The 12,243-nt window shown below is 34.6% G+C and overlaps 1 protein-coding gene across 2 annotated transcripts; it reads left to right on the top strand.

The window, feature by feature from the left end:
• LOC123703556 (zinc finger protein 239-like) lies at positions 1-10,820 on the top strand. 2 transcript variants are annotated; one of them, XM_045651623.1, is made up of 10 exons: positions 1-216; positions 323-426; positions 766-1,287; positions 3,398-3,488; positions 5,165-5,288; positions 6,404-6,512; positions 7,180-7,416; positions 8,747-8,881; positions 9,265-9,420; positions 9,902-10,820. In XM_045651623.1, exons 1-10 carry the CDS (start codon positions 109-111, stop codon positions 9,918-9,920), a joined length of 1,605 nt encoding a protein of 534 aa, XP_045507579.1. In that variant the 5' UTR covers positions 1-108; the 3' UTR covers positions 9,921-10,820. The 2 variants fall into 2 exon arrangements, with proteins under 2 accessions (XP_045507579.1, XP_045507580.1); XM_045651624.1 differs by lacking the exons at positions 8,747-8,881; positions 9,265-9,420.
• The last annotated feature ends 1,423 nt before the right edge of the window (positions 10,821-12,243 follow it).

Below are 12,243 nucleotides of genomic sequence, written 5' to 3'. Positions count from 1 at the left end.
CCACAGAACATCTGTCATTTTTCCATCGAAAACTTTGGAACTGTATAAACATTACAATTTTTAAATAGGTAATTCTATAAAAATTCATGATTATTATTTGTATTCGAAATGGAAGACATATGTCGCCTATGTTCTTCTACAAAATTTGTGAACAATTACATTTTTGACGAAGAGAAAGCGTTATATTTAAAGATGTCATTATATCTGCCGATAAAGGTATACAATCAATTTATATTCTATTTAATTGAATTTTTTTATTAGGTTGCCGTTTTGTGCGTGTCTTATGAAAAAATATATGTTTTTTCTTGTGTGATTCCGACAGGTTTTTAAAAACGATCGCCTTCCTAAGAAAATATGTGATAAGTGTAGTTGCAAAGTGAACGATTTTTATCAATTTTGCAATGAAACAATTGAAGTCGAAACCAGGTATTTATTTCCATATTCTTATAAATTCTTAGTCATAAAATAACACAATATAATATTGTAGGAGCTTGTGAATATTAATGATTGACTTGCATTGAGATTCAGCAGAGATAAATTGAATGAAACAATGTACTAAACTAAACACCATGCTAAACTTGTAGTTTTTTTAGAGGACACATTATTAATTATACATCTATACTTGGGCTCTAATCTGGCTATGAAATGGCTTTTATTTCATCTATTATACTATTATTCTCAGTGAAAGAAAATATTCTTTCGTTTTTTTTTTGGCATGCTAAATGGCAAGTATCCTTTATTAAATGAAATGTTGTAACATTTCAGATTACGTAAACTAATTTCATCAGATTTAACGGTTACCATAACATCTAACACACCAAAAAGGGACCAAGCAGCATACAGTCAATACATAGATGAGTCAACACAAACAGAAGACTTTGAAGTTAAAGTTAAAAACGAACCAGACAGGTCGCCTTCTCCAATAAAGGAAGAAAATGATTACCCAGACAACGACTATGTACCAGATCATATATCAGATGATAGTGATGATTATCTCCTCATTAACATAAAAAAGAACAAAAAACACAAAAGGAAAGACGAGAAAAATGGACATGTACAAACTAAAAAGCAAGATCGTAAACGAAAAGACGATCTTTCTAATGATCAGAATTTAGCGTCAGAATTAATAGACAATAATATAAAACATGAGGAAGTTAACTTGGATATAGTTAAAGAGGAATCAGAGGACGATTTTTACTTAGAGAGTAAGGAGGAAGCTGAAGTTTTTTACTGCTGTATATGTTTCACTAAGTGCTTGACGCGGCCTATTATGCTACAACATTATAAGTGAGTATGTGAAATAATTTTTTATAGTACTAAGTAGTTAAAAAAGCTAATTTTTATATTATTGAATAATTTAATATTCCTTAATATTACTGATAATGCCATCTAGTTTCAATTCATTTATTTTAGTTTCATACTAACTCATTAGTTTTGTCAATATTCAAATTATAGCTTACACAATACACAGCCTTCCTAGGTAGGTGGTCTTCCTAGATAAATGGTCCAATCTTAGACTGAAATAACTTTTCATATCAGGCCAGTAGTTCCTGATATTTACATACATATTCAAGGAAATGAACAAACTCTTTAGTTTCATACATATTTTTTTTGCGTATTTATATCTCAGCATAAATGCTGGTAGCAGCCACATTTATGGGCGGAAACCAAGTAAATGCAGCATTTGTAATTTATGTATTTGTCTGTCTGTCAAGTATTGTCATTTTCTTCTATTTGGAGGAATCTTCTTACTATTCTGCATGTGTTAAGTATTACTGCTTTTTGTAGTTGAATAAATACGGTTTCTTCTAGATGAACTTGTTTTAGACTTTGTTTTAAATGTTTGGGAATAACACCGGTAGTAGAAAGAACTATTGGTACAATGTATACTTTACTTGTCTCCAAATTCGTACAACTTCTTCTTTTAGATCATTATATTTATTAATTTTTTCAGATATTGTTTTTTGTATATTATGCGTATTTGGAACTGCTATATCGATGAGGTAAGTTGTTTTATTTCTTTTGTCTTGTAAAGTTATATCCGGTCTGTTAAAATGAATTGTCCTATCTGTAAGTATGGGGCGGTCGTAATATAGTTTATAATGATCATTTTCTAGGACAGTTTCTGGTGTGTATTTGTAGTATGGTGTGTTTGTGTTGTGTATGAGTTTGTATTTGATTGCAAGTTTTTGATGAATGATATTGCTTACCTGATTATGTCTGTGAGTGTAGTCTGTTTATGTTAGTGTTGTGCATGCTCCCGTAATGTGCTGTATGGTATCTGATTGAGTGTTGCATTTGCGGCATTTATCATTTGCTATTGTAGGGTCTTTGATGATATATTTTCGGTAATTTCTTGTGTTGGTTATCTGGTTCTGAATTGCTATCATGAATCCTTCGGTTTCCGGGAAAAGATTACCTATTTTAAGCCATTTATTTGATGCTATTATAGTGTGGTTGTGCCAGGTCATGAGGGTGTCGTCCATGTAAGACTTTCTTTCGCCAATCTTCGATTTTTCCTTTAGTAGGATCTGCATCTATATTTGGTACTAGCAGTCCGCCTCGGCTTCGCCCGTGGTACATATTTACGTTTTCTCTACATAAGAACCATCCTCGTACTTCAAGGAATATAATAAAAAAGAATTAACGATATCGGTTCAGCCGTTCTCGAGTTATGCGCTTACCAACATATTTTGCGATTCATTTTTATATTATAGATATCTGTGTTTTCAATTAAGTTAAGTGGTGTGTATTTATGATCGTGTTGGAGAATGGTCTGGTGTATGCTACTGGTGCGGGATTTAGATTGGAAAAATATTTTTAGTTGGGATATTTGTTTCTTCCAGTGATGTCGGATATCTATTAAGCCCCTGCCTCCATGTTCTCTTTTGATAGTAAGCCTTTCTATTGCAGATTTAGGATGTAAGTTGTTATATTTTGTAAGTCATACAATATTATTAAATTGTATTTTCTATCATACGCTTTTAAGTCATGTGACTAACAAGTGAGTCTCTCTTGCTTATATAAAGAAATGTATTACATACTAGCTTCTTAATGCTTCCGTCCGCGCGGAAAAATTAAGATTTACTTTTTTTCTACGTATTCTTCCGGGATAAAAAGTATCCTATTTTATGCCCAGGATAATAAGGTATAATTATACCAAGTTTCATCGAAATCGAACCGTTAGTTTTCACGTGATGCCTGAACATACAGACAGACAGACAAAAATTTTTTTAATCACATATTTGGGTTTGGTATCGATCCAGTAACATCCCCTGCTATTTATTTTTTCAATATTTTCAATGTACAGAATTGACCCTTCTACAGATTTATTATATGTATAGATTATGATTATTATATTTATATACTTACTTATCGTAAACTTAAATATTTACAGAGAACATGCAAGTAAAGCGGAAAAATTAGATCCACCTCCCGCACCTCCATTCCCTGAACAGTCACCACAACGGTGTTTGAGATGTCAGAAGGTATGTTTTTAGTTATAATAACTCTTTTATTTCTACCTTATATTCAACTTTAACCCATTGACCACCGAGCGGCCCGATGAGACCACGACACAATAGATTTTCTATTGTATCTGTGATTCCGGGGGCTGGGGCATTAATAAAGAGATACAGTTTTATGTGTTTGCAAAAGTTATTTGAATTGGATAAAAATGTGGTAGTAGGATAATTCCATAAAGCTTTTATATGATTACTAGCTGTGCTCCGCGGTTTCCCTACATTCCTCCGCCCCTGTGGGTCTTAGCGTGATGATAAATAGCCTATAGCCTTCCTCGATAAATGGGGTATCTAACAACAAAATTATTGTATAAATTTAGCGCTTTCAAACAGACTAACAAACGAAATAATATTTGTATTTAGAAATATCACAAACTTGAAGGCCTACATGTTAGTCAAACACCTTTGTGTGATCATACCAATAATCAATATTCCAGTGAGTTAAATTATTTATGACATAGACATTATTAAAAATGTATATCTACATATTATATATGCAAAATTTAAAAGAGTATTTTTATGTCAAATATCTAAAACTTGATACTTCCATACCTAATCGAGTAGGTTATTAATCTAAGGGAACTATATTTTCTATCACCAAAATTTATTTTTGTCATCAAGTTGTATCACCTAATAAATAGATCTATCACCACGAAATATTTTCGTTCTCAGATAAACAAAAATTGTTCCCAGGTATGAATTATCAAATTAATGTTAATATATGTGTAAAATAAGAGATCGATAACCAATAAAATTATATTGCATTACATGAATATAAACTTCGTTCTTATAATAACAGTTTTGTTACTTAAATAATAGCTCTGTGCTCAGAATGGTAGATCTGTCATCAAATAAATCGATTATCGATCCCTAACTGCGATTCCTTTTTATTTGATATTTTGTCACCTATACAGTAGTAACATTTTATTTCGTTCAGATAATAAATTAATAGTATTCGTTATCAATTTAATACATCAATTTATAATTTTAATGAAAAAATGATCAAAGAGGCGGAGACAAATTGGCGCGCTTTAAAAATTGACATGTGCAAACATATTAACGGATTAGCCATACGCTTAAAGCTGGCCAACCCCCACCAGAAGCAAAAAATGTGCTTATCGGCCAGAAAAGAAAAAGGGGGCGCCCTTCGAAATCCAAACCAGCGCTGATTATTCAGTGATTATTGTTTTTTAACAATAAATATTGATTATTTTAACTTTAATTAAGTGTTTTATATACAATTATGCTAACCATTTGTCAGCTATTAAACCAGAGCTGATTATTCAATGGTTATTATTTTTAAGAATAAATATTGATTATTTTAACTTTTAGTAACATAATATGATTTATTGGTGATCTCTTTAAATTATTTTGCTTAAATACTTATTAGGACACACCTATTATAATACATACAAAAACATTTATATGGTACTAGACCTTATATCTCAGGATTTTAGGTGATTTATTGTGGAACTGATTTTGCATTGTTTGGTGACTACATTTTGGTGACAGATCTACTATTTTGAGGACAAACCCTATTATTTAAGAAACACAAAACTAATTAAATTGGTGATAGCTTAAATGATACCCTTAATCTAACCACGCTGAAATATAAATAAAATTGTTACCAATATGATTTACAGATAATAACAGACCCCAAAATATGGGAGACTCACTGGCAGGGCCACTGGGAGAGGGACAGGAGGCCCTACAGGTGCTCCCTCTGCGAGAAAACGTTTAGGGATCACCACAGCATACTTAAACATGGTAAGGTTCAACAAAAACAAATATTTTCCAATAATTTGACTGGACAAGTTGGCTTGGTTAGTAAGTGGTCCTGCCATCCAAGCCAGAGGTCGTGGGTTCGATTCCCATCCAGGGCAAATATTTGTATGATGAACATAGATGTTTGCTCTGTGTCTGAGTGTTAATCCATACTTATATTATAAATGCGAAAGTAACTCTGTCTGTCTGTCTGTTACTCAATCACGCCTTAACTCCTGAACCAATTTGCATGCAATTTGGTATAGAGCTATTTTGATACCCGAGAAAGGACATACTTAGGCTACTTTTTATCCCGGGAAAATGAGGCAATCCCGGAAATCCAACGGGAACGGGAACTATGCGGGTTTTTTTTTGACTGCGCGGGCGAAGTCGCGGGTGGAAAGCTAGTTATCTATATAATTAACACCCAGACACAGAGAAAGATATATTTATTTAACACTAGCGGTCCGCCCCGACTTCGCCCGTGGTACATGTTTACGTTTTCTCTACATAAGATCCATCCTCGTACTTCAAGGAATATAATAAAAAAAGAATTATCGAAATCGGTTCAGCCGTTCTCGAGTTATGCGCTTACCAACACATTTTGCGATTCATTTTTATATATAAGATTATATATTATGTATGTTTATCAGCCATCTGGTTTCCATAACACAAGTGAAAGCTTAGTAGTTAGTATGGGATCAGATCGTACTGTGTGTGAAAATTGTCCTGAAATATTTATTTATTATTATAAATGCGAAAGCGTCTGTTGCACTTTTACGGATAAACCACGGCACTGATTTGGAATTAATTACGATAGATCCTAGATTAAAGTTCCATGAAAGGCTACCTAATTTTTAATAGATTAACCATTAAAAAATTTTTGTCCATGCCTTTTTGCAATATATTCTATACTTACTTTCCGTCCGCGGCTTCGCTCGCTGTGTCTTAAATCTATTAAATTATACACATAAACTTCTATCGCTCTATCTATTAAAAAACCCTATCAAACTCAGTTGCGTAGTTTTAAACATTTAAGTATACATAGGGAGAGAAAAAGCGACCTTGTTTTTATTTGTATGTACAAAAATATTATTTGGAATCGTGTAAAATTTCAGGTCTAGCTCATAAGATGCAGTATGATTCTGTGGATGGTACGAAAGCTCCGAGTGCTCCCGCGAAGCGGTTCGTGTGCGATTTGTGTCCCGAAGGATTCGTTTATATGCGGTAAGATTAAATAGGGTATTTAAGTCAATGAAAATTATTGATGATTATGATTTTTTAAAGAAAAAAAAAATTATAGTGAGTCTGGATTCGAAACCGCGTCTTTCGCCGTAACGTGGCAAGGCCTGACCTCGTCATAATTCATAATTCCTTATTTGCTCAAACATGGCATACAAGGAGATATTATAAAAATGTCGGGTGCCAAGTTCACATAGCTTTGTAAATGGCCTAAATTGCGTCGTGAGAAGCAATTAAGCGTAACTCAAAACTCAAACTCAAACATTTATTTCTTCAATTAGACTTCAGCTTTGAATTGTCATTACATATTTTTAATATTTACCAAGATACTCCATAGGATAAATTTAATTTAACTTCATAATAAAAACAATATATAATAATCCATACTAATATTATAAATGCGAAAGTAACTCTGTCTGTCTGTTACTCAATCACGCCTAAGCTACTGAACCAATTTTCATGAAATTTGGCATGGAGATATTTTGATACCCGAGAAAGGACATAGACTACTTTTCATCCCGGGAAAATGACGCAATCCCAGATATCCCGGGAAGGGAACTATGCGGGTTTTTCTTTGACTGCGCGGGTGAAGCCGCGGGCGGAAACCTAGTATGCCTATATATAGTCTCATTGTCACATCTCTTGCCGACAGGTGCCTCCTAGCGCACCGCAGCAGCGCGCACCCAGAGTCCGCCAGCAGAGCCCTAGCGCTCCGCTGCGCAGTCTGCGCACGTCAGTTCGCGCACTTGAACTCGTTGCGTCGTCACCTGCGAGCACATAGCGGGGAACGGACGCACTTGTGCAGCGTTTGCGGGAAAGTGTTGTCTTCACGCGAGCATCTCAAGTTCCACGTGCGCATACACACCGGCTACAAGCCCAACGTGTGCAAGTGAGTGTGTGTGTTGTGTACAGGCAGTTCAAACTGCGAAGGTGGATACAAGGCAACGTGTGCAAGTGAGTGGCGGTGTACAAGTGGGAGGGATACAAGTCAACGTGTGCAAGTGAGTGTGTGTGTTGTGTACAGGCAGTTCAAACTGCGAAGGTGGATACAAGGCAACGTGTGCAAGTGAGTGGCGGGTGTACAAGTGGGAGGGATACAAGTCAACGTGTGCAAGTGAGTGTGTGTGTTGTGTACAGGCAGTTCAAACTGCGAAGGTGGATACAAGGCAACGTGTGCAAGTGAGTGGCGGTGTACAAGTGGGAGGGATACAAGTCAACGTGTGCAAGTGAGTGTGTGTGTTGTGTACAGGCAGTTCAAACTGCGAACGTGGAGGCAATGTGTGCAAGTGACATTGAGATAATATTACTACGTATGGAGGTGACACCACGAACAAAATCTGTGCGCCATTTTTTTGCTCTAACTAAGTTTTAAAAATTATTATCTAATTAGGTACTTACCGATGAAAGTTATTCCTTGGCACTTTTCCGTATTATTTGTGCAATATCGTAACACACACGAAGGCATATTTGATGAGTTTCACTTTAAAACAAATAAACAATGAGCGTGCAGTTAAGCCATATGGCTTATGGTGAGCGGAACATAAGTGATGTAGGCGGTGTCGTCTACATATGTATATCTCAATGGCAAGTGAGTAAGTTATTACGTACAGATAAGTCTAAATTAATACTCATTGATTACGAGCTCAATGTGCAGGTGTTTTAGATACACCAAATTTCAAAGTGAGTTAGTTATAACGTACATGTGACGTATGAATTAATAATAATAATCAAAAGCTTGTTTTTTTAACGCTTGGTTACAATTTTTTCTACGCATATACATTTCAGGCATTTACGATATTAGTTTCCCGATTTTTGATATATCGCAAATTACACTTTTATTGTATAACTTTATTCGATGGACAAGTTATCACAATTGAAAAATTTCCCCTAAATTAACGAATACAAGTGATAACTGCGTTAAAAACAACCGACTTCAAACTTGCAAGTGCAAACATTTACAAATACAGACAAAAATGCTCATAAAATAAAAACAGCTGTGCCTATCCGAATTAAATTTTTATGGGACCAATTCGACACCATCCCGCATCGAACAAAAAAAGAATCACGTAAATCGGTTCAGAAACCTCGGAGTAATCGGTGTACATACATAAAAGAAACATACCGGCCGAATTGATAACCTCCTCCTTTTTTTTTGAAGTCGGTTAAAAACGCATTTTTTTCAAATAACTTTTATTTATATTTAATCAATTATGTTACAGGACATGCGGCAAGGGCTTCGTGAAAAAGTGCAACCTGACGTTGCACGAGCGCGTCCACTCGGGTGAGAAGCCGCACGTGTGCTCACACTGCGGCAAAGCCTTCTCGCAGAGATCCACACTTGTTATACATGAGAGGTGAGGGACAGATAGACAAAAAGAACAAAAAATAAATATAGAGAATATTGTCTCGATAAATGGGCTATCTTACACCGAAAGAATTTTTCAAATCGGACCAGTAGCTCCCGAGAATAGCGCGTTCAAACAAACAAACAAGCAAACTCTTCAGCTTTATAATATTAGTATAGATTTTATGTGTCGCTTTTTTCAAAAACATCCGTCCATGTATGATCCTCCTATGGGATCTTTTTTAAAATGATGACACATCATTTTCTGTATTTCATTTTTGACGCGTAAAAATGAAATGCAGCACAATTATACCAGCATTTTTTCATCATTATTGTTCTCTTAACGCATACAGTACTCGGTAAAAGACTTTTTTTTTAATGATTATTTTCCAGGTACCACAGTGGCGCTCGGCCTTACAAATGCGGGGTCTGCGGGCGCGGCTTCGTCGCCAAGGGGTTACTATCGATGCACCTCAAGAGCTCGTGTGTGGACCTCCCCCCACCCGCCAGGGACAGCCCTGATACCAAGATCGGGAGGGTGCAAGTTAGGTGAGATTATATTCAACTAGCTTTCCATAGAAAAACCCGTATAGTTCCCGTTCCTGTGGGATTTCTGGGATAAAACCTATCCTATGTCCTTTCTCGGGTATCAAAATATATCTTTACCAAATTTCATGCAAATTGGTTCAGTAGTTAAGGGGTGATTGAGTAACAGACAGACAGACGGAGTTACTTTCGCATTTATAATATTAGTATGGATTAGATACTAGCTGTGCCCTGCGGTTTTACCCGCATTGCTCCGCTCCGCATTAAAAATGCTTGCGGCCAGATTTTGACTGGAAATCTAGTCGATGTACATTCTCCTAATTATAAATATACATAAAATTTTGGTTTCATCAAAAAAACTATGAACGCACTTATCCTGCGGTGGGATCTTAGACCATCCCTGTTAAATTGTATTAATATTTATTAATTTTGTTAAACATTACTATATTATCATTTTTTATTTATATTTGATCTTATTTTACAGGTTACTGGAGCGGCCGTAAGCTATGTATCAAAATTTAGTTTTAAGATATTTTAATTTCATTTATAAGTGATGTAAATCATTATTTTATTTTAATTGTGTGCAACTATTACCTCATAATGTATTGTTCCTTTCATTTCTACATTTTTTTATAAAACTATATATTTGTATTGTAGAAAACGTTATTAATTATGAAATTTAGGCACCGGCTATTTTACTTGAATCGTAAAAGCTGAATACGGAAAATTAACAAATCAATTTTAAAAATTATGTTTCTTTTCTATTTTTTGTTTCAAGGCTTGCCATGCCTGATCGGCTTATCAAGATAGGGATAATAAATGTCCAAACAACGGTCGTTTTGAATATTCATTTTAATATTTCCGATAGATCTTCATCTTGCTGTAAATTATGTAATTTCAAATTATATATTTGCGAGAGAAACCGCGGTATACAGCTAGTTATTTCCATGGCAACCCTACATAAAAACGATAAACATTTATTTGGATATTTGGTGTGTTCGTATTGTTTTATATAAAAAAATGGTATATGCGGGTATATGCGTGTACTAAAATCATATATCAGTATTTGACATCACAATTATAATATTTTTGTAAAGTATAAGACTGACATAATTTAACTGCAGTTTTTGTTTAAATAATAATGGTACGAGAGTATTTGGAATATATAAATATCTTAACGCTTAATATTATAAATACTTTGCAAATTATTCACAACGTAATGTGATGAAAAATCAAAATGGTAAACGTTGTTATTTTCTTAACTACATACAAATTTCTGTTCAGTCAGTTAATGTTCCTCGAGGCGTATTTAAAACAGTTATTTTATCACAAACAAAAGTTTTTAATCATTTATATGTATATTTTAAAGATCATTAAAAAATTTTATATAAAGATCATGAAAATCATCAATATATCCTTAGCCCCCAGAATCACAGACAAAAAAGAAAATCTATTGTGTCGTGGTCTCATTGGGCCGCTCGGGGCTCAATGGGTTAACAGGGCGTTTATTAATTTTACGAATAATCATGTATCATCTTTAGAATGCAGATAGCGTGTTTTAACGGTAAAAGAAACGAACAAAATAAGCTTCCGATAAAAAAATTATAAAATATGGTGTATCACAATGTAAGCCTAATTTTTTTTTGTGTTGTTTTAGGCCGGTTGCAGAGCTTCACCGACCATCAGTGCGTACGTCAGTCGCGCTTGTCATATGGATGGAAATTCATAAAACCGTTCATAGCTAGACCGACCATACGCACGCGTATTTCCATACATGTGACAAGCGCGACTGACGTACGCACTGATGGTCGGTGAAGCTCTGCAACCGGCCTTAATTTGTTAGATTACAGAAGTAATATGTGTATTCCAAGAAGTAATGGTGTTTTTCCACCAATGTGCGATGATGTGTAGCGAGAAATGTGTTAATTGTATCCTCGCACATTAATGGTGGAAAAGCACCCTTTCAAAGATATTATGTCTTGATATATAATATATTATGAATTTTTATTCTTTTATGTATCCAATTATTGTGTAAATGAAATTTTATTTCTTTTATTATTTTAATACACTTGTTTAAATTAAATCACGTTCACAAGAAATTTTCAAAAGCAAAAGGTTTTTTTTTGTTTTGTGTCATTCATCATCACTTCAAATCGTTAAAATCACAAAAAATGGAGTGTAGCGGTAACATTATTTTTCTTTTATAAATATAGATATTCGATAATACCCATGAATATATAAAACTTTAAAAAAGAACGTGTATCGAGCACCTTTGTCAGAAGTGAAACTTCTTTGGCAAGATTCATAGATACCAAAATCGTCGCCTTATCCTAAGACGTGACGGTATTGCCATGACGCGACCTTGAAATTTTACTCTCAACGCGCCTAAAGAAGTTTCACTTCAAAAATAAACATATTAGTATAAAGAAGGTGTTGACCGCCTCCTTGGTGCAGTGGTTGACGCGCGAGCGTAGTACCGATGGGTCCTGGGCTCGATTCCCGGTGGAGACGAAGAAAAAAAAATGTCAGGGTCTGGTAGGACACAGAAGGCGGATCACCTACTTGTCCCTAAAGAAAATCGATCAGTGAAACAGATGTATAATGCATCTGCCCCTTACCCCACTAGGGGACATGGGACCTTCACTTTTTATAAAGAAGTTGTACTAATATGTATAAGGGGGTTGTAGATGATAAAAAAAATACTGTGGATTTTGTTTGCAAATTTTTATTAATAATTATTAGGTACATGACTTTTCAATTCATGAACATCATAATATGTCTACAGATGTAGTTTTGTTAAAATATGTCGCCTCTACACTCCACATT

This window comes from Colias croceus, chromosome 26, assembly GCF_905220415.1.
Source record: "Colias croceus chromosome 26, ilColCroc2.1".
Classification (NCBI taxonomy): domain Eukaryota; kingdom Metazoa; phylum Arthropoda; class Insecta; order Lepidoptera; family Pieridae; genus Colias; species Colias croceus.
This window is presented reverse-complemented; position numbering and strand designations above follow the sequence as displayed.